The sequence below is a fragment of the Talaromyces atroroseus genome (genome assembly GCF_001907595.1).
Source record: "Talaromyces atroroseus strain IBT 11181 chromosome Unknown scaffold_12, whole genome shotgun sequence".
Lineage (NCBI taxonomy): Eukaryota > Fungi > Ascomycota > Eurotiomycetes > Eurotiales > Trichocomaceae > Talaromyces > Talaromyces atroroseus.
Window position 1 is genome coordinate 702,673 of NW_017971444.1, and position 20,788 is coordinate 723,460.

The following is a 20,788-nucleotide window of genomic DNA, read 5'->3' on the forward strand; positions in this document are numbered from 1 at the left end:
GGGATGGAAGGGGGTAGAGCAGGGGTTGTTAGGGCTAGGGTTTGCATGTCACGCTGGGTGAAACGGCAAGGGTTTGACCATCAACATCACCCCTTCTTCTTCTTTCCTTTTGCCATTGAAATCTCAACTGTGTCAACTCACACTATGGGCGAGTTATTCCTTTAGTCAATCCGAGCGTTGGAAGAGAAGTATATTGAGGAGGTATTGACAAATTTGATGAAATCTGAATCGTGCTGGATGGGCCGGCTGCGAATGAATGAATCAAACGAAATACTACTTGTGATGTTTTTTAAGCGTATTTCTCTTCTCCTCACTCCATCCCCATTGTGATGTTACAGTGATATTAAACACCGCAAAATGAGCGACTTTTCTATATGGCAAAGTGAGCGATAAAATGATGGAGAGCGACTCTCATATGTGGTGCGGAGTCGGCATCCCCTCATCTGGCAGCCCCTCACAAGAAATGATCCCACATTGGGCTTAGTGTGAGGGGAGCCCCCCTCACCCGCGAGGTGCAGGTGGTGGATGCCTCAGGCGCTGTCGGCCAATCCGGGCGGCCCTTCACCTGCTGGGGAAAAGACACGGCGTTGGACATTTCTGAGAAAGGAAATACTATTCATGGGTCGCACGGCCGGCTTATCCGCGTTCTTGTGCGTGGCCTGACGTGCTTTTGTTGTGCGACGGCAGTTGGGGATCTCCGCTGGCAATGGGGTATATATAATGGGATCCGGCCTGCTCTTTTGCGAGTCTTCCTCTCACAACCACAACCACTCGAATATTCTTCCTGTCTTCAAAGAGGTACGTTCTTCATCAGGCGTTGCGTGTTGCAAACGTCATGACTATACACCTATGGGTCGTGCCTTCCCCGCATGCGTCGATCGCGCCTTCCCTGCCCTGATATGCATCGCTAACTCGGCCGGCCAGATAAATACTCAACTGCTCCCTCCCAACACATCGTTCGATTTCTCTGAAACCAATTCCCAATCTTTTTCTTCAACATGGTATTTGCCCGTTCTCTTTCCCGTCAATTGCAGCGCCCTGCTGCCTCGCTCCTCGCTGCGCCCGCTCGCCCATGGCGGGCCCCTGTGTTTTCTGGAATCCGTACACTAACGTCAACTGCTGCCCGACAGGGTAAAGTCTTGTTGGTCCTCTACGAAGTAAGTACAGCATCCGTTCTTGCGGCAATAGACTGCCATGGCTCACCAATTCTTCTTTCTTGAACAGGGTGGCGAGCATGCCAAACAGCAGCCTGGCCTTCTTGGTACAACCGAGAACGAGCTCGGCATTCGGAAGTGGCTCGAAGACCAAGGCCACACTCTCGTGACTACCTCAGACAAGGAGGGACCTGACTCTGTCTTTGAGAAGGAATTGGTTGATGCCGAAGTCATCATTACCACTCCGTAAGTTCTCAACCAGAGGGCAGCGGGGAAAGAGAGCCGAACTAATTATCGACGCAATAGCTTCCACCCTGGATACTTGACCGCAGAGCGTCTTGCCAAGGCCAAGAACCTGAAGCTTGCTGTTACTGCTGGTATCGGTTCCGACCACGTCGATTTGGATGCGGCCAACAAGACTAACGGTGGGATCACCGTCGCCGAGGTTACCGGCTCAAACGTTGTTTCTGTCGCCGAGCACGTTGTCATGACCATTCTTACTCTCGTCCGAAACTTTGTCCCCGCACACGACCAAATCCGCAACGGGGACTGGAATGTCGCTGCTGTTGCTAAGAACGAATTTGACCTGGAAGGCAAGGTAGTTGGTACCGTTGCTGTGGGCCGTATTGGAGAACGTGTTTTGCGCCGTCTCAAGCCATTTGACTGCAAGGAGCTCCTCTACTACGACTACCAACCTCTTAAACCCGAGGTTGAGAAGGAGATTGGCGCCCGTCGTGTTGACACCCTTGAGGAGTTGGTGTCCCAGTGTGACGTTGTCACCATCAACTGCCCTCTACATGAGAAGACCAAGGGTTTGTTTAACAAGGAGTTGATCTCCAAAATGAAGAAGGGCTCATGGCTCATCAACACTGCTCGTGGTGCCATTGTGGTCAAGGAAGATGTCGCCGAGGCTGTCAAGAGCGGCCACTTGCGCGGATACGGTGGTGATGTTTGGTTCCCTCAGCCAGCTCCCAAGGACCACCCACTTCGCTACGTCGAAGGTCCTTGGGGTGGCGGCAATGCCATGGTCCCTCATATGTCTGGTACTTCGATTGATGCTCAGGTCCGTTATGCCCAGGGTACCAAGAACATTCTTGACAGCTACTTCTCTGGCCGACACGACTACCGCCCTGAGGATTTGATTGTTTACAAGGGTGACTATGCTACTAAGGCTTACGGACAGCGCAAGTAGTGGTTTTCTATTAGAAAAGTAAATTTGTATATGAGCATGAAGCCTAATGATATGATTTTCCTGTTTTACTTCGAACCTTATTAGTACTAAGTCTAGCTACTAGTGGAAACTTTGTCTACCAGAAGGTTTCCAGTGACCCACGAGCTTAATACTACATCTCCAGATAAATACGAGTAGCCTAATATCTAAGTACTATCTTCCGCTGACTTTATACTACCTGAAGCTTCCAAACTTAGATATCAAACATCATTGTCCAGATAGATGGATGCCGATGAACTCAACTACCACGACAGCTGACAGAATCCAAGTCGTACAAAGATCAAAGATAGAGTCACATCTGCCTCAAATCCGGGTAAAAAGAACCTCCAAAAGGCATACGCAGGCGGTGATGCTAGTGATACAAATCGAATGCGAAACAATCACAAGACTAGAATCTATGATGAACAACGATAAATGCAAATAGAGACCGGAAAACATTCCTATTTTAGTAACACCTATTATCTAGATAGGTCACTAATGCTGTGGTGGCGGCGAAGAAACAGTGTATACTGTACATACCCACTAGATATTGATCGATAATAGATGAAGTACAACAGCCTCCTGTCATATCGGACATATTTCAAACCTGGCCAACGAATTATTCCACACAGACAGATCATGCATGCAACAATAATCGCCTGCAGTACTACCATGGTCAGCTCTCTCTTATTTTTTTTTCTTTCTTCTTCTTTCTTATTCTTTTCTAGAAAAAAACTTGTTGCATGAATTGAGCCGAAACTCGGAATTTTCACCGAATCACAGTAGCTCATCATTAGGCATCCACCGAGTATGTATATAGTGACTACGTAATACTCCGTGAGCGATTAATGATAGGCATGGATGCTCCACGTGGACTGTCGAAGTACGTACATAATACATCTTTACATACTCATACACGCATGCAACATCCATGCGAACCCTTGTTAAATTACACGATGCATGCGTACTGGCCCCCATACATCGGATACCTAAGCAACGCACATACAACTCTGAACTATTTCTTAGTGTTGATGTGTTCTTTGTTTTGTCTGGCATGCATTGATCTCAACTCTCAAACTTCGTCATCTTGCGTGTTACTTGTGATACGCCATATAGAAAGTTCAGTCGGTGGGGCTTATTTAATTGGAAAGTTATTTTTAAAATTGAATTTTCTTCGGTCCGTTCCAGAGCCAGAACCACAGAACGGGTGCCCGCATTTATGTACGTATTTGGTACGTACAACATTTCGTTTGTTACGTATTCTATTATTACGATCGTAGGACGTACCGCGTGGGACAAGTAAATAGTAAAGACTTTTGAAAAGAACAGTAGACAGTAAACATCGCTCTGCGTACCTGATTGGATTAGAATACAATTAAAGCAAGACATAATCTTAGACAATTGTAGATACGGCCGAAAAGCATGGAAAGCTGAACTGGAACCGTTGATGTGATACAGTAAACAAAAGGGTCTATTCCAATCAATATGAGCATGCAGGAACGAAACAAATACCCCTTCCTTCTAGAAGGCTTCTCGAAACATTCCATGATGTGTTTCTGTGTAACACATTGTCTCTTTTTTTTCTTTTGGCTCTATGCAGATGTGAGGCACCATGCAGAGTCGGAGTTCTCCCTCCAATCAACTCGCATAACAGCACTACTCCCGCCTTCCGTACGCATTTATTTCTGGAGAAGATTGACGCTTTTGGACCCCACTCATAGAAGGAATAAAACATTCGACTTATTTAGGTGCAGAGTCCCCGAGCCTATTGGTTATATCACACTGATTGGCGTGGCTTGGCTCGGCTTGGCTAAGAGATCCAAGATTTCATGTTCGTCTCCGTTTTCTGCAACGAATTAAAGCGCAGAACGCACTTAATTGTATGTGTCGCCCCCATTATTTACTCCGTTACCCCATGTATACATATCGAGGAACGTGTCTCGTAGCAGCATGCATGGCCCCGGTCTCTGTTATGACTTAGTTACTCATAGGGCTGATGAGTGGCAAAAAGAGAGACAAGGGGAGGCTCTTTTCTTTCTCGTCCTGTCTTTCTGTCATTTTGCATGCATCATATGTAACAAGTAATTGTGATTACAGTTCAGCCACAACCGGGCGGCCACGAGGGCAAAAATGACTCATTCACTCGGCATGATACGCATGCCAATTTTTAAAAACAGAAAGCAACTCGCACCTGCCTAATGCGTTAGGTGCGTCATTAATAATCGATCAGACAGGAGTTGTTTGGTTTGTCGAATACCTGGGTTAGTTGCATGGATATGCATGACTCATTGGCAAGCCACACACCTTCTAGAATATTGCCCTTTTGGAACACCCCCGAACATGCTGCATTGCATTGTCCGGAGTTTTGTCCTCGTTTGTTTACGTAGTACAATACAAGTAGTAGCCAGAACATAGAATCTACTTAACTAGTGCTAGGATAAAGTATGACACAGTACATACCGTCTATGCGCGTTTACCGTTCCTTCAACCACTGCCTAGCTAGTTGGCACGGTTGCCCGACCTGCATTTCGCCCCTGACCAACGGCATTCAACCCCTAGCGAGACAATGTATCAGTCCCAAGGACTTGGTGTACTTGGCAATCATTGAGTCGAATTCGTTCAGAGTTAAGTCTGCGTAACTGACTAGTCAGGCACGCCGTTGGGTAGCTGGTAACAAGGAACCAGGCAGGGTTTCCGACGGCGATTTCGGCGAGCGAAGAGTCTCGTTTCGTGTCGGTTCGGGTGTAACAGTAGTCATGGAGAGGTCTCTATGAGTATCTAGGTGTATGGAGTATTCTACGTTGAGGCTTAACATTAAATGGCACTCAATCTAGGTTATAATGTATTGTTTGAGATACATATCAGCATGCCGATTCTTCTACCTAAGTAGACAAGCATCTGAGTAGTGAATAAAGCACTGCAACGCAATCTACTTATTTGAAATAATCACAATACAACCAAGCCCCAGTCTTCCCATTCTGTCGGGTCTCAGCTTCTCTGCAGTCAATCCTCAGTTTTCAAGTAGTTATAGGACGATGAACAAACGGGTGCTAGACTGCTAGTTGTGCTAGTGCGCCGCCACAAGTCTTCCAGTTCCTCGGATTCATTTCTAGATGCCGTCATACTCAGTCATTATTTCGTTGATTGGTTTCCCAATTGACGTCGATCTGGAAGCTTCTTCTTTACTAATAGTAATACGCATCATTTGACAAGTTCGTGGCTGAAAAGCTGACTTTAGCTTCAAGCTTTCATACTACCTAGGTAAATGGTCTAAGGGATTTTGAGGTTAGGGTTGGTGCAGTGCAGTTAGCCTTGGGCGCACCTCGTTCCGTGGGCGTATCCAGCTGTGCTAAGTACAAGCCTCAGTCAGGGTGTAATTATTAGTTGTAAGCCGCTCAGAATTAGTAATTTCTGATTATTCATACTTATTCAACCATTAATTAGTTACTACTCATATGAACGAGCAGCGTTCTAATTATTCAACAACGCTGGCACTTGGAGTACCTGTAGATAAAATACATACGGTGTAATTACCTGTACACACACTCCGTACTTTACGTACTGACCCGCATTTATTTAAAGAAGAATTCCAACGTTCAGCTTCAAACTTTAGTCTTCTCACCGTCTCCACCCACACAGCCCATACCAAGAATAGAGTAAGTAAACGCCTGTTTTTACCTTGTAATGTATGTGATTCATCGTGATATGCAGGGCACACGACACATGGAGCTAGATCTTTGCTTTTCTTCAGGTGGTGTGTGTACATACTCCCCGCTCCGCTGCATCATGCATGGACGTTTCGTTTCGAAATTGGCAAAGACTTCCAAACTGGGAGCCCGCTTTTCTGCCTCGTTTTTGTTTTAGTATTTGATCAATCAACCGTAACCATGTAAATTACCTAGGTACAATGCCCTAGTGGAACTTGTGGTTGGCTGCAGTGGCTTGGGTGGCCTGGCGTATTACTAACTCGTACCTACCTAGTTTAACTAACTAGTATCTACGTAGGTAAGACAGGACAACCTTGGTACTGGTTTTATTTTATACCTATTTTATATATAGATAGCTTTAAGTGCCTGCGTAGGTAGATCGAGAGATATATATATGGCTTCGTTGTTCCGGTTCATCAAACTTTCTTTTACCATCACAAAACTCATCACAAGGCTTTCTTCCCATTATACTTTTTATAATTCCTTTACGCTGTACTATTATACATACGTCGCTCTTGCATTCATATCTTTCTTCTATTTACTACGTCATAAAATCTTGAACGAGTCTCACTCCCCCTCAATTCAACCAACTATCCGGTCTACCTAGTCATCCATCACATCAATCACAATGGGCCGAGGAGGTTACAACGTTCCCAGCAGCAACCCCCCAACACCGCCCTCATCTGGCTATCGCTTTATGCTCCAAGGCCGAGGCGGATACAACGGTCCCCAAGACGAATCCAACGAATAGATCGGTTCAACCGTCTTGAGAGCGTGGGATGTTTCACGACCATAATTTCAACGACAATAACGAGTGAAATGTGTATTTCTATTTGACGACGTCTTGCTGCTTCTACTTCTTCTTTGGGGGACCGGGGACCGGGTTCGAATTACTTTCCAACGCAAAATCTGTTAAAAAAAAGTCAGCCTTGTCTTTTTTTCTTCCCCCCCAACCCCATTTCTCCCAACATGAGATGGGCGACATACTTCTCGAAGACCACACCTAAAACATCTTCAACATCCGCCGCTCCTCCTCGTCCGGTGATGTGTGCCAGACTCTCGGCTGCAGACCGCAGGTTTTCGGCGGCTGTCACGATATCTACGTCGGATTCTGCGTTCATCACCACGACTGTATCATTATAATTTTGCTTTTCTTCTTCTCTTTTATAGACGGTATTAGACGGCGTTTGTGCTTGGATCGTCCGACTGGTTTCTTGGACTTGCATCTCGTGAGCGTGGGTTTGAATATCGGCATTGACTTTGGAATTAGCGATGGTTTCATTAATATAGACGTGCTGTTCTTGTCGGTTATTATAGACATGTTGTTTTCTGTTTTTGTCGTTCCTTTTTGTCTCTGATAGAAATCTCTCCAGATGTTCCAGACATTGTTTTAGATTAGATTGTTGTCGATGCGTGACTCCCAGTGAGTCTTCCCAATACAAAAGACTTCCCATCTCGATGTCTGGAGCACCCACTGGCCTTGCAATTTCTTCAAACACAGAAATCAGCCCTCGTAAGAATACCTGTATGTTACCAGGGTCTGTTGAACTTAAGCCCGGGCCAAGACTGTTTTGACCTGGGTTAAGGCTCATTGATCCGCTGGGCCCTTCAGCCTCCTTGCAAGAAATTGAGTAGATACGGTCCTCGCTTAGACCTCTGAACAAGGTGCTGACATGTCTGACCAAAGCGTTCACAGCTTCGCTCCTCCCGTTCTGTGGTACTGGTAATCTATCAGATTTGTTGATAGCAACCACGATGCTTTTCCCTTCCTTCTGACACATACGCACAGCCTCAAGAACCTCTGGATCTACTGCTAGCCGGGCACCATCGCCTTCTTGAATACCCAAGACCACCACAACCACATCAGATTCCAAAGCGCGCTGTTTCGCTCGCCGTATGCCCTCCAATTCAACCGCACCAATCCTTCCTGCACCAACGCCTTTGCCAACACTTTCATTACTTCCTGACGATCGTAGCCCCGCCATGTCCCCAATTTTGCAGTAATAACCACCCAGGTCAATCCCGACATCCACAATATCTCGCGTTGTCCCTTCCTCAGTACTAACAATAGCAGCCTCCTTACCAACAACCCGATTGAGTAGAGAGCTCTTTCCAGCATTCGGTGCCCCTAAAAGGGCAATCTTGATCCCATTTCGGAGTAGTTCCCCCTTAGATGCGTTCTGAATATGGAATTTGATTTGTTGCTGGAGAACATTGACCTGTGCGGCGACTGACTCTACGAGTTCCTGTGGCGACTCGTCGAAATGCTGATCCTCCGAGAAATCAATCAGGGCCTCTAGCTCGCCTCGTGCATACAGCAAGTGCTGACGCCAATCTTCATACCGTTGCGATAACGATTTGTTCGCGCCGCGCACGGCTAGACGCCTTTGCTGTTCGGTTTCGGCATGGAGAGTGTCCCCGAGAGCCTCGATTTGTGGTAAATCAAGTCGATCGTTCATGAAAGCGCGTCGCGTGAATTCGCCCGGTTCGGCATAACGTATGCCCACATCACTACCACTACCGCCACTTCTATTATTGATGGCGGTGATACTATTGCATTTCTCAATCGCAGCGAGTACAGCTTTGACTGTCGCCGGACCGCCATGCACATGGAGCTCGAGAATATCTTCCCCGGTCACCGTCCGAGGACTGGGGAAGTACAGTATCAAAGCCCCAGGATCAAGCAACGTATGCAGTGATGGATCTTGCGTCGGGTCGTATAATGCTCGTACCGTGGCAACGCGCGGTTTTGGATCATGTGAATGCGGATTCAAAGCTCGATATATCTGCAATCAATAATTAAATTAAACATTATCCACACGGTGATCATTGATTTTTATTTACCTGCAAACATGCCGGTCCAGAAATTCGGATTATAGCTATAGCAGCTCGTCCGGGTGCCGTAGAGAGTGCATAAATCGTAGAGTCGCCATTGAAAGCCAGCGACGAATAATAATTCTGCCTGCTCTTAATGTGTCGCCGATCAGGTGAAGGGAACAACCTCTGTATTTGTCGTGATGCTGCTGTTTGAGAAATATGATGGTAGAGACGAGATCGTAAAGCTACTTTCCCCCGAAATGCGTGGTAATAATCATGTCTGCTGGAGCTCGGAAATAGATGTATCCTGGGCACAACCCATGGTTGCGAGGAGGGAAATTTTCGCATGCGCAAAAAATGAGTGGTTGCGGACTTACAATTTGGATGAGTGGAAGGCTTTTAATGGATGATTCAAACAAAGATAATGTCAAGCAAAAAACAGACAAGTAGTCATTTTAAGAAATTGAACTTGAAGCTATCCTTCCGATAAGTCAATCACTTATCAAGATTAACCTTATCGCCGCGATGCACGTGACCTATCTCGAATGTATAAATTACGGATTTTCAAAATTGAAATCATCTCCTAATATTTGTCTGGGTTTGCCCTATTGTCATTTCCTTATCTGGCATCTAAAGCTATTTATTAGGCAAATGCAAGGCGGAATAGATTCAGAGTTGTAACTGCACATCGTTCATCTAATCTAACTGACCATCAAACTGATTGATCCGGCTAGTATTGGATAACTGGATTGAAAACACAGGTCTATATGGATATCGCACTAATATAGATGTAGTGAATTAGTTGAGACAATGCGCATGCAGAAAATATGTCAAGTCATACAGGACGTCGAAGGAAAATAAATCAGATAGAACGGTCGTGAATGACTGTTTTCTCGCCTACTTCTTTTGGCCAAGTTTTTCCTCCACCAAACCACGTAGTTCCTGAGGCGACGGCATAGAAACCTTAGAGCCGTTCTTGCGCATCTCTTCAATGTCTTCGGAAATCTCCTTAATTGCATTGTCGACTTCCTTCTCTAGATCATTTGGAAGACCCAACACAGGATTCTCTGCGCTGACAGTTCGTGCCAATGCTGGACGACTGCGTTTCTTCTGTTGTGCGATAAGGTAGCCCTTGGCGGGGCTGACAAAGAACGCAACTGCTGAAGCAACGGCCAAAACTCCATAGAAATACACATGTCTCCATAATGCAATTGTGTCGGAGAAGGAGAGAATGACGAATGGCGCGACTGTAAACGACATAATTAATTGAGTTGCAAACCAAGATGCCAAGTCATAGTAACGTTTCAAGGCCGTCGGCTTAGATCCATCTGGGCTCAGAAAGAAAGGGCGAACATGGCGTCGGACATCTGAAATACCATTAGTGATCTAATGCTAAGGGACAGCAATAAAAGAAAGGATGCTAGCAACGTACTCTTTGCGACAGTCTGAATGAAGGATGCCAAAACAAATGACAGGTAGTAACCGGGATAAAAGCCATGCCAGACGGCGCTGGTAACAAAGGTTGCCAGGCTAGCCCGGAATCCTGGCTTCTTACCCTTGGGCGTGACTCGTAAATAAATGTAGTTCCGCAACCAATGATTCGTATTTTTGTTCCAATTCTCGAGATATCCTCTAGTGTTCTGCGCAGTCTCTAGGCCCCAAGGATTGACATTTTCCAGACGATCCCAAAAAACCTTGCCTGTCTTCGGGTCGAAGCCGTTGTATCCGAGACCCGATAGAATACAAGCACCTTCGGTCAGGGACCAGGATCCGTAATATTTGAGCCGATTGACAAATCCAAACATGTGAAGTTGCCAGACACGACGCGGGAATGAGAATTTCTCATACTCGTCGCTCAAAAAGAAACTGGGTGGATAAAGAGAACCTAGTTTCACAAAGAGTAGGATCCAAAAGAGACCAAAAACCAACTTCGCCGTCGCTGGACGTCCACTACGCGGGATTTTTCTCTTCTTGCGAGTTGGCGGGATCTTCGAGGGATCGGTGCCTGGTGGAACATCAAACAGCGTTGTTTCGATCCATCGGCGATAGTCAACATAGTCAAAGGCAGGACCTGCGAACAAGGACGGGAAGAATAGAACATATCCGGCAAAATCTAATACGCTTGGGAACTCCTTGATTGCGGCGTACTTTTGAGCATCTGAGAGTTCACTCTGTGGAAGCCGACCGTCATGCACATTCCAGCAAAATGCCGAAAGTTTCATGACAAGCACCATTTGAGGTCCGGTGATATCGACGACTGACGCATCATCTGTTATTTGTCGGTGAATATGGCTGACGGACATGTGCACCATCAAGAAGGTAAAGCCGATCCAAGGCATCAAAGAACCGTCAATGTAGTAGGCAATGAGATAGGTTGCCACAGAGCTGTAGAGCAGGGTTCGCAAGCCATCCCAGAGCTCGTACAGCCCAATAATATAGAAAAGAGACACGAAGACAATGAAGGCATTCTTTTTCCATGGATCTCTGTCGGGGATTCGCTTGAGGATAGCCGCTAAGGGGTATGAAAGAATGAAGGATCCAATGAGTTTAACTATTCAAAGGTAATTAGCAGTAGCACATCGCGCCATTACAGCCGATCTCGCATACCTTCGTCAACGGACGCTCCCAGGATCGACGAGACACTCACGAAAGCTGTTTGCATAGATTGTCAGTCAGTCACGGCTAAGAAGCATCTGGGTAAGCTAACTACTGACGAGCGTCGATATAAGCGCGCAACGCAGCCATGGCGGGGGGGGGCTGTAGCCAATGGTGGTCTACACAGCTCTTCAAATGGCGCTCATGCACAGGAAAGAGGAAGCTGACAGAAGAGAAGAAAAGAAGGAATAATGGCTGGATTTAAAGAAGCAGGAGAAGGCGCATGCCGTCATGGGGTGCGCAGGGAAGGAGCTAATTTTTTTGCTGTTTGTTGAGGTTGAGTGACCGCCCCGACTGACTGGTCAACAAATCAACTCCATCACGTGCCAGACACCGACCGTACATTGGATCTGCACAATCGCTCAGAGTTGACTCCTCAGAGACCACAGAGACCACAGCGACACGGAACCGACCGGCCATGGGCCGCAGACTGTTGAAAAGGCTCGTTCACCAGAATTGCTAGTTCGGCCTATCAGAGGCCTTCGCTCCGCGGGCAGTGCTTAACTACGACGGGGTAGTTCTTTAGCTCAACTAGTCTTACGTATCTCTACCTGGCGCCATCCACTTTACGCTGCTGCCCCTCGAAGCTCTGTCAAGTCCCAGCAACCATGGACGTCGTCGCAGCCGTGTCCGGGTACCTGTCCCGGATGGTGACAGTCGGCGACTCGACCACAGTCGGCACGTCATCGGCCAAAATGAAGATCCTCCTTCTTGATAGTGAGACAGTGGGCAAACACGGCGTTATTTCACCTTCCCAATCTCCCGCTGACTGATGCCTGTAGGTTCCGATCGTTTCCACGGCCATCACCCAGTCAGCACTCCTCAATCATGAAGTCTACCTCGTCGACCGATTGGATAACCAGGCGCGAGAGAAAATGCGGCATTTACGGTGTATATGCTTCGTACGACCGTCGCCGGATTCAATACAATTGCTGATCGACGAACTGCGAAACCCCAAGTACGGTGATTACCACCTTTTCTTCACGAATATTATTCGTAAATCGTCGCTCGAGAGACTTGCAGAAGCGGACGACCATGAAGTCGTCCGTGTGGTCCAGGAGCAATTCGCTGACTTCATCGTGGTCAATCCTGATTTGTGCTCGCTCAATCTTGGATATCCTCTACATAGAATATGGAGCAACAGCCCCGACGTGTGGAATAGCGACGCGCTGCAAAGGACGACCGAAGGCGTGATTGCTATGTTGCTCGCGTTGAAGAAAAACCCCTTGATCAGATACGAGAAAAACAGTCTGCTAGCCAAGAAGCTGGCAACCGAAGTCCGGTATCAGCTTACTCAAGAAGAGCAGCTATTTAATTTTCGAAAAAGCGACACTCCTCCAATCCTTTTAATCCTCGACCGCCGAGATGATCCCATCACACCTCTTCTCACACAGTGGACTTATCAAGCTATGGTACATGAATTGATTGGTATTCAGAATGGACGGGTTGATTTGCGCGATGTGCCTGATATTCGACCGGAACTCCAGGAAATAGTGCTGTCTCAGGACCAAGATCCCTTCTACAAGAAGAACATGTACCAGAACTTTGGCGACTTGGGTGGAAATATCAAGGAATATGTCGAGCAATATCAAGCTAAGACCCAAAGTAATATGAGCATCGAGTCAATCGCAGATATGAAGCGATTCGTCGAGGATTATCCGGAGTTCCGGAAATTGTCAGGCAATGTCAGCAAGCATGTGACGCTAGTTGGTGAACTCAGTCGTCGTGTTGGTGAGGATAATCTATTGGACGTTAGTGAATTGGAACAGAGCCTGGCATGTAACGACAATCACGCCAGTGATTTACGCGTGAGCACCTCCCTGAACATAACCCTCACTGGTGTTTCACTAACGTGTTCTAGTCTATACAAAAATTAATTCAACTTCCTTCAGTTCCGGCCGAGAATAAAATCCGCTTGGTTGCCCTATATGCTATACGCTACGAAAAGCAACCGAACAATTCATTACCAGTATTGCTTGATCTACTCTCGGCTGCCGGTAACGTGCCACAACATCGCGTAAATATCATTTCCAAGCTTCTTGCATACCATCATTCTCTGCAAGCTCCTCCCGTTGCCGGTGGCTTCTCCGATCTTTTTGAATCAGCCTCTTTGTTTTCCGGTGCTCGTGACCGATTTAGAGGATTGAAAGGAGTCGAGAATGTCTATACCCAGCATTCGCCTCGACTGGAGGTAACCCTGCAAAATCTCATAAAGGGCAAGCTACGAGAATTGCAATATCCCTTTTTGGAAGGTGGTGGACATACAAGGGATAAGCCGCAAGACATTATTGTCTTTATGATTGGCGGAGCGACGTATGAAGAAGCCAAGTTGATTGCGCAAGTCAATGCCAGCTCTCCAGGAATCAGGGTGGTATTAGGCGCAACTACCATTCACAATAGCACCACATTTTTCGAGGAAGTCGACGATGCAGTTAGCAATTGGCCCCAGCCAGCTCCTGGTACAGCAGCTGGGCGATTAAGAAGGGAAGTCGGGCGCTGATAGTATCTCATCACTGCTTTTAATGATAAACAAGGTTTCGGCGTTGTCTGGAGTAACCGCTGAGGGGTATTGTGTCTAGCCGGTAGATATAACTATATTATTATATTAAATTATACAATCGCCCAGTATCACATGGCGTATATCCGCGTAGTACAAAAGACCGAGCGGCCCCGCACAATGCGGAGAGACGCTAGCATGCTAGCTAGCTGTTCGCTACCAATGGATGGCTTTTTCCTTGACAGGGTTTCTCTTACGTTGACATTGCCTCGTTCTTGAAAGCAGCTTTTCAATTATGGAGTTTTTTGGAAGCCCTTCAGCATACATAAATTCTTTGTCCCCATCGTCCGCTGCCCGGGATCCCAGAGTACAGCTTCCCTCGACCACCGACCCTCCTGGGCCGAACAATCCTCCCAAGCAGCTGGTATGGCTTGTAAGTAGCTCTTACTTTGGCTGTGCTTCGTTGTTATAGATTGCTAAAAAGATGGCCCTGAAAATAATAACAGGTCTTTGGCGCAACAGGACACATAGGCCGTTCCCTTGCAAAAGCCGCTCTCATACACAACGATCTGGTAGCCGCTGTCGGACGCACATTCGAGGACAGCCATGAGTCAATGCAACGAATGCAATATGAGAATGAAAACTGTTTAGGGCTTTTATGCGATGTTCGAGTACGCGAGACAGTGAAAGAAGTCATTGACAGGGCAATTGCACACTTCGGCCGCGTAGACATCATCGCGAATTGCTCTGGCTACGGAGTCATTGGCGCTTGTGAGGATCAAGACGATTACGATATTCGCAACCAATTCGAGACTAATTTCATGGGCACGCTTAATATTATTCATTTGTCCCTGCCATATTTTCGCGACAGAAGAGCTGGGAGATATTTGATATTTAGCTCTATCTCGGGAGCTTTAGGTGTGCCTGGATTGGGGCCTTACTGCGCGTCAAAATACGCCGTGGAAGGGTTGGTAGAGAGTATGCTATATGAAGTCAACAGCTTCAATATAAAAGTTAGCTTGATTGAACCGGGACATATACGGCGCGATGATGACACCAAGTTAACACCCTCCACTTTCGAGAATGCACCCGCTCATTTGCCTGCGTACGGACACTTTTTCATTAAACCTACAAGCGAGCCATACCGGACAAACTCATCTCCAGCATCGCATGCACGGCGCCTGCTACTATGGATTGGCGATAAACAGCCTGGGAGCGCTGTCAAGGCTGCTGAGCTGGTATGGCAGTTAGGGCACTGCTCATTTCCCCCGTTGCGTCTACTACTGGGATCCTATGCAGTCGACAGCATCCGCGACAGGTTGAGATGTATTACGGAGGAGATTGAGGACTGGAAGTATTTGAGCTTTCCACTAGCTGACCAGGGGTCTGCCGGTGAGCATAACACAGACTCGAAGTCTGTGAAAAGTGATGAAAATGAGGATGGCCCAGGGACAGGCTAGTTTGAATGAAACTACCTTTTGCTTAAGAAAAACTAAAGCTACACGACCCTATTCCCTACCTGATGGCTTATATCGAACTCCGTGTGTGAGAAGCAAATATTTGGCGAAAAATTCCTCCGCGAACTCATCGAATGCTTCATACGTTGCACCTAGTCGATACGCGGCAGCAATACCAGAAACACAAGCTACTTCGTGCATGTTCTGGAGATTGTCAGCTTGATAACACACATGATTTATCTTTCGCTGCTCACCACGAGTGTCCAACTACCACCAAACAAGGTATGGTTTTTACCGTTAATGAACATCAAACCGGGAACCACACGGAGATAATGCTGCCAACGATGACCCCACTGACACCACCATTTTCGACATATAACCTTGTCTTCGTCGATGCTGTCAATTGTCCAGAGGTCCTTTTCCACATCATTTAAGAAAATGGTCTGGAACATGTGGCGATCACGCTCCGGCGGCGAGCTTCCGTCCTCGAGATTTTCGCGGAATTGGTATTGGTAATTGGTGCAATCGAAGCCCATTTCTATCTTGTCGGGATGCGTTGCATATGAATGTGTATAGTACATTGGTTGAAACCCAATCCAGCCATCTTTTCGGCGTTGAGGCTCGCTCGTAGCAAACAATATCTGGTCTTTTCGTTCTTTTGAGGTCGCTTTGGCGCACAGATCCTCACGAAACCTATTTTCAAAGATATTATGAAAGTGTTTCGAGTCGGAATGCGTTACTGTGATGTCGTTAAAATACTTTACCCCACCGAGGACAAACTTTTCCCTCCATTTGCATGGTGACCGAGAAGCTTCATGGTATCTTCTGCCTGGGTGCATAATACAAGCTCATCATATTCCTCTTCTATCTGCCTCGCAGATTGGCGACTCAGACAATGTTCCTGGCACATTGGTTGGATGTGAATAGCCGTTCTGAATGTTTTTAATTCTTGTCCTAAGCACCACTCTTTGACCATCTCGTTCAACAATTTCCACTTCACATGGGATTTTGATCTTGACACCCTTAGAGCACAAATCATCTGTCCAGTCACGGTAGAAATTGCCCAGGTTGGGAAACGTGTACATTGATGGTAGGTTTGGAAGGAGAGTATCCGGGTCATAATCCCACAGGCGCATGTTCGGATCGTCAAAGAGGCGCTCGAGCAAAGCACTGGGCACATTGGGGGTCTGGTTACCGGTGCCCAGAAACAGGGCCAGCAAGGGCAGAACCATTTTATTCCTGAAATCAAAACTGAATCGAAATAAACGCAATATGACCTTGACGGGCATGACTCCCGTCACGAACAGAGTATACTTGATCCATTTCAGAACTTTCCCCAATTTCTTGATTTCTGCAGAATGATTATCCACAAGGGGGCTAGGGAAGACATTGGTCCAAAATCCGCCTTTCCCTTTGCCGAAGGATACCTGTAATTTCACTTCCTGGGGCTCATGTCTATATTGGCGGAAGAAGTTGAATGTATATCGGAAAATTGCTGATCCTCCCTGGACGCCATCATTCAGCCAACTTGCGCCGTATCTGGACGGGTCGAGGTCAATAGATGTTGCTTGTCCGCCAACATGCTCTGCTGTTTCGAAAACGATTACATCAAATTTGTCTGGATGTTTTGCAAGGGTGGCTGCGCAGGACTGTGGTTTTTCTATTAGCCTATTGTATCTATTTTGGGAGCGATGAAATGAGACTGTCGTAGTACAGACCATTCCAGCGGCTCCAGCACCTATGACCGCAACTTTCTTCTTCCTCTGCTCTGGTGGCATTGTAACTATAGATGCAGTAAGCCTGGTTATTATCAAGATGATCCTAGCTCAAAATTGTCAATTGCAATCAGTTCAGTGACTCCATATGACGTCGCGTTTCAATCGCTTATCGCTTCTTATCGGGCGGGCCCCATCGGGAGTAAGGGAGGGTCCGCTAAGCCTCTTTCCAGCTGAGAGGCAGCTAGGCCAGATCTGGACTAGTGCAGTATCAACATCAATCCAATTTTGATCACTTACTTCCAATGTTCCTTCTTTTCACATACTCCACCTTTTCCTGCATATCTGTATCCTAATCCTCATATTTCAAAGCTGAGGATTACTCTAAGGATATCATTTTTGTTTGTTCAAGCATGTGAGAGTCCTTGAATAGCTGCCTAAGCCTAGACCACGATACACGTCCTGGAACTCAGGTGGCGGGGAGCTGGATGTAAATAGACGGGTTCTGATCCTGTTTGACAGATTATCAAACAGCCTTTCTTGCTACTCCCCTCCTTTTTGCCCATATTTTCTTTCTTTTCTTCTGTACATCTCATGTACAGCTCATCTGTTGATGTGAGCTTTCTTCTGCATGCTGCTAGCAGCTAGTTATTTTTCCTTTCTTTCAAAAGCTGCATCAGTTACCTTTCTTAAGGCATCAACATTGTCACTATTGCAGAATCACAGATCTTGCTCTCTGAAACCAGCAAGACAGCTTCAGCTTACAGCCATGGCTCACAGTGGTCACAAAGACCCGGCTGTTGGAGATGCACGCGCAGACTCCATGGAAAAAGAAGACGCCTCCCACCTCAAGCGCGAGGATAATGTTGTCGATCTTACAGCTGACTCAGACGACGAACAAAAACTGACCTCATCCAATGCACAAACGCCAAATGTCATTGACCTAGATGACGAAGATGACGATGAAGATTTTCGCCGAGCTATTGCTCTGTCTATGCAGGAAATGAAAGCTCCACAGGACTTAGACGACGTTGTTTCTGTCGAAAATTCAGATAAAAAGGATGACGCCGCAAGTGACAAGTCTGGTCATACCTTGTCCACAGAAGCATTCGGACTCAGAGATGACAACGACAAAGCCACGGCACCACAAAATGCATTCAGTATCCTAGGACTCGACCGCAAAAAATTGGAGGAAGAACGACTTGCCCGCGTTGCAAAGCGCAAGGCAGAATCCAGTATTTCACCGCCGCCATTACGACGTGACGCCAAACTAGTTAAACGAGATGTTGTCGATATCGACAAGTTAGCATGGTCCAGATCTCCACCCTCACAACCTCTCTCGCAACAAACAGCCAAGGAGGCCGATTCTGCAGCGCAGGCCATTGCCAATGTGAAGGCAACCCCACAGGCAACAACGGTGCAGCCATCTTCTGTTCCATCACTGCGGTTCCCTAAAGGTGTTATCAAAAAGACCTGGGCATTCGGGTGTGCAAGGATTGGAGATGATATCAAGATCGAAGAGGTTTTGCAGAGTTCTGACCTACAACTTGCCATTCTAAGCTCTTTCCAGTGGGACATGGAATGGCTTTTTTCCAAATTTCGTACACGCGACACCAGGTTTATGCTTGTGATGCAGGCTAAGGAGGAATCTACCGTGAGTGAATTTATGCATTTTGATCTTTTTTATTATAACCATTTCGAGCATATTCTGAATTGGCAATCGACAAAACAGAAATATCAATACGAAGAAGAAACAGCCGACATGCCGAACATTCGTTTGTGCTTTCCGCCGATGGATGGACAGGTCAACTGCATGCATTCGAAGCTCATGCTATTGTTTCATCCTGAGTATCTACGAATTGTTGTTCCTAGTGCAAACTTGGTTCCTTACGATTGGGGTGAACAGGGCGGAGTCATGGAGAATGTAAGAAACGAACTAACCAATGTACCTAACACATGCTTGTTGATTATTGACTGACCAACCAATTGTACGTATATAAAGACCGTCTTTTTGATTGATCTTCCAAGAAGTTCAGAGACCGCTAGTACAAAAACAGCTTTCTACGACGAGCTAGTCTACTTCCTGAAGGCCAGCACACTGCGTGACGGCCTTATAGAGAAATTAACCCATTTCGATTTCAAGGAAACAAGCCGCTACGCATTTGTTCATACTATGTATGGTTCTATGTCACTTTTTATTCTATCTCAATTTGTATTAATCTAACATTTCCTAGTGGAGGCTCACACATTGGTGAAGCCTGGAGACGGACAGGTCACTGCGGACTTGGGAAGGCTGTGCAGTCCTTAGGTCTGAGGACACATGAGCCGATCAACATTGATTTTGTGGTGAGCCCTGTTTTCTTTTAGCATGGCAAAAGGGAAGAATTATTGACACGAGTGTGTCATAAAAGACCTCCTCCATCGGCTCATTAACAGACGAATTTATGCGATCCATTTATCTCTCAGCACAGGGTTAGTAGTTAAATCTCTCCATCCAAAAGCCAGATAAGCAAAGCAAAACTAACAGCCTATCTTCACATATAAAGGAGACGACGGAACAACCGAATATACTCTCCGCACCTTCAAAACCTTCCCCATCAGCACCACCGACGACAACCCCATCCAACGAAACACCGGCGCAGAATGGAAGAAACATTTCCGCGTCTACTATCCTTCCGATCAAACTGTCTCAAAATCCAAAGGCGGCTATCGAAACGCAGGCACAATCTGTTTTCAGGAGAAATGGTTTGACGGCCCCAAGTTTCCTAGACACGTACTGCACGACTCTGTGAGTCGGCGGAAAGGGTTGTTGATGCATTGCAAGGTGGAATTTCCTTACTGGCATCATTGTATCAAGTGACTTTAATAGCTAGTATTGACTTGTTATAGATAATATTCATTCGCCCAGCATCCACAGACGCAAAAATCACTCACCCCGACGGCTCCAGCTGTGCTGGATGGGCGTACGTTGGCAGCGCAAACTTATCAGAGAGTGCATGGTCAGTTCCCCCGCGCTTCCTTTCCTTTATCGAATTGCTGAAAAAATGGAAAAATCAGGGGCAGAATCGTACACGACCGCACGAGAAAAGCACCAAAACTCAACTGCCGCAATTGGGAATGTGGTGTTCTTGTCCCTGTTGATGTTGATCTCTCTTCTTCTTCTTCTTCGTCCTCGTCACATAGACTTGGCGAAGTAAAGGAAGACAACGACGAAAATCAGGGAAAGGAAGAAGAAAAAGATATTCTCGCGCACGTCTTTGGGGCTACGGTTCCTGTCCCAATGCGAGTTCCTGCGCCGCCGCTCGGGGCGGAATTGAAGCCTTGGTATGGCGCGTGGTGAATTACCCCCTTCCCCTTGAGTAGTTTTGCAAAATTCGTGGTATTTAGATTAATCAAAATGGATTGAGTTCGAAACGAGTTTCATTTTATTTTCGAATGCCCGAAATCATGGTTCACATAGATTCAGCTGGACACCTGGAAAGCTAAGCAAGATATGCTTGGCTAGAATTATGAGAAAAATAAAAGTGGGTTGAAACAAACCCACCACCCAATCTATATGCCACGCTTCAAAAAACG

At 46.6% G+C, this 20,788-nt stretch overlaps 7 protein-coding genes across 7 annotated transcripts; 4 read left to right on the top strand and 3 right to left on the bottom strand.

Moving 5' to 3' along the window:
• Positions 1 to 998: 998 nt before the first annotated feature.
• Positions 999 to 2,346, top strand: UA08_07919 (putative formate dehydrogenase; the record flags this gene model as incomplete). Its single annotated transcript, XM_020262823.1, has 3 exons — positions 999 to 1,157; positions 1,225 to 1,400; positions 1,461 to 2,346. The coding sequence occupies 3 exons, from the start codon at positions 999 to 1,001 to the stop codon at positions 2,344 to 2,346; spliced, it is 1,221 nt and encodes a 406-aa protein (XP_020116886.1).
• Positions 2,347 to 6,961: 4,615 nt separating this feature from the next.
• UA08_07920 (hypothetical protein) lies at positions 6,962 to 8,925 on the bottom strand (the record flags this gene model as incomplete). The annotated part of the gene is made up of 3 exons (XM_020262824.1): positions 6,962 to 6,980; positions 7,059 to 8,847; positions 8,916 to 8,925. 3 exons carry the CDS (start codon positions 8,923 to 8,925, stop codon positions 6,962 to 6,964), a joined length of 1,818 nt encoding a protein of 605 aa, XP_020116887.1.
• Positions 8,926 to 9,785: 860 nt separating this feature from the next.
• Positions 9,786 to 11,633, bottom strand: UA08_07921 (hypothetical protein; the record flags this gene model as incomplete). Its single annotated transcript, XM_020262825.1, has 4 exons — positions 9,786 to 10,255; positions 10,321 to 11,439; positions 11,496 to 11,540; positions 11,603 to 11,633. 4 exons carry the CDS (start codon positions 11,631 to 11,633, stop codon positions 9,786 to 9,788), a joined length of 1,665 nt encoding a protein of 554 aa, XP_020116888.1.
• A 518-nt stretch (positions 11,634 to 12,151) lies between these two features.
• On the top strand, positions 12,152 to 14,043 carry UA08_07922 (Vacuolar protein sorting-associated protein 45; the record flags this gene model as incomplete). The annotated part of the gene is made up of 3 exons (XM_020262826.1): positions 12,152 to 12,268; positions 12,326 to 13,351; positions 13,405 to 14,043. The coding sequence occupies 3 exons, from the start codon at positions 12,152 to 12,154 to the stop codon at positions 14,041 to 14,043; spliced, it is 1,782 nt and encodes a 593-aa protein (XP_020116889.1).
• A 292-nt stretch (positions 14,044 to 14,335) lies between these two features.
• Positions 14,336 to 15,500, top strand: UA08_07923 (hypothetical protein; the record flags this gene model as incomplete). Its single annotated transcript, XM_020262827.1, has 2 exons — positions 14,336 to 14,473; positions 14,547 to 15,500. 2 exons carry the CDS (start codon positions 14,336 to 14,338, stop codon positions 15,498 to 15,500), a joined length of 1,092 nt encoding a protein of 363 aa, XP_020116890.1.
• A 48-nt stretch (positions 15,501 to 15,548) lies between these two features.
• Positions 15,549 to 17,275, bottom strand: UA08_07924 (hypothetical protein; the record flags this gene model as incomplete). The annotated part of the gene is made up of 4 exons (XM_020262828.1): positions 15,549 to 15,701; positions 15,752 to 16,236; positions 16,471 to 17,146; positions 17,216 to 17,275. The coding sequence occupies 4 exons, from the start codon at positions 17,273 to 17,275 to the stop codon at positions 15,549 to 15,551; spliced, it is 1,374 nt and encodes a 457-aa protein (XP_020116891.1).
• A 706-nt stretch (positions 17,276 to 17,981) lies between these two features.
• UA08_07925 (hypothetical protein) lies at positions 17,982 to 20,552 on the top strand (the record flags this gene model as incomplete). Its single annotated transcript, XM_020262829.1, has 8 exons — positions 17,982 to 18,866; positions 18,945 to 19,136; positions 19,215 to 19,387; positions 19,447 to 19,558; positions 19,624 to 19,684; positions 19,759 to 20,000; positions 20,102 to 20,211; positions 20,270 to 20,552. 8 exons carry the CDS (start codon positions 17,982 to 17,984, stop codon positions 20,550 to 20,552), a joined length of 2,058 nt encoding a protein of 685 aa, XP_020116892.1.
• Positions 20,553 to 20,788: the final 236 nt, after the last annotated feature.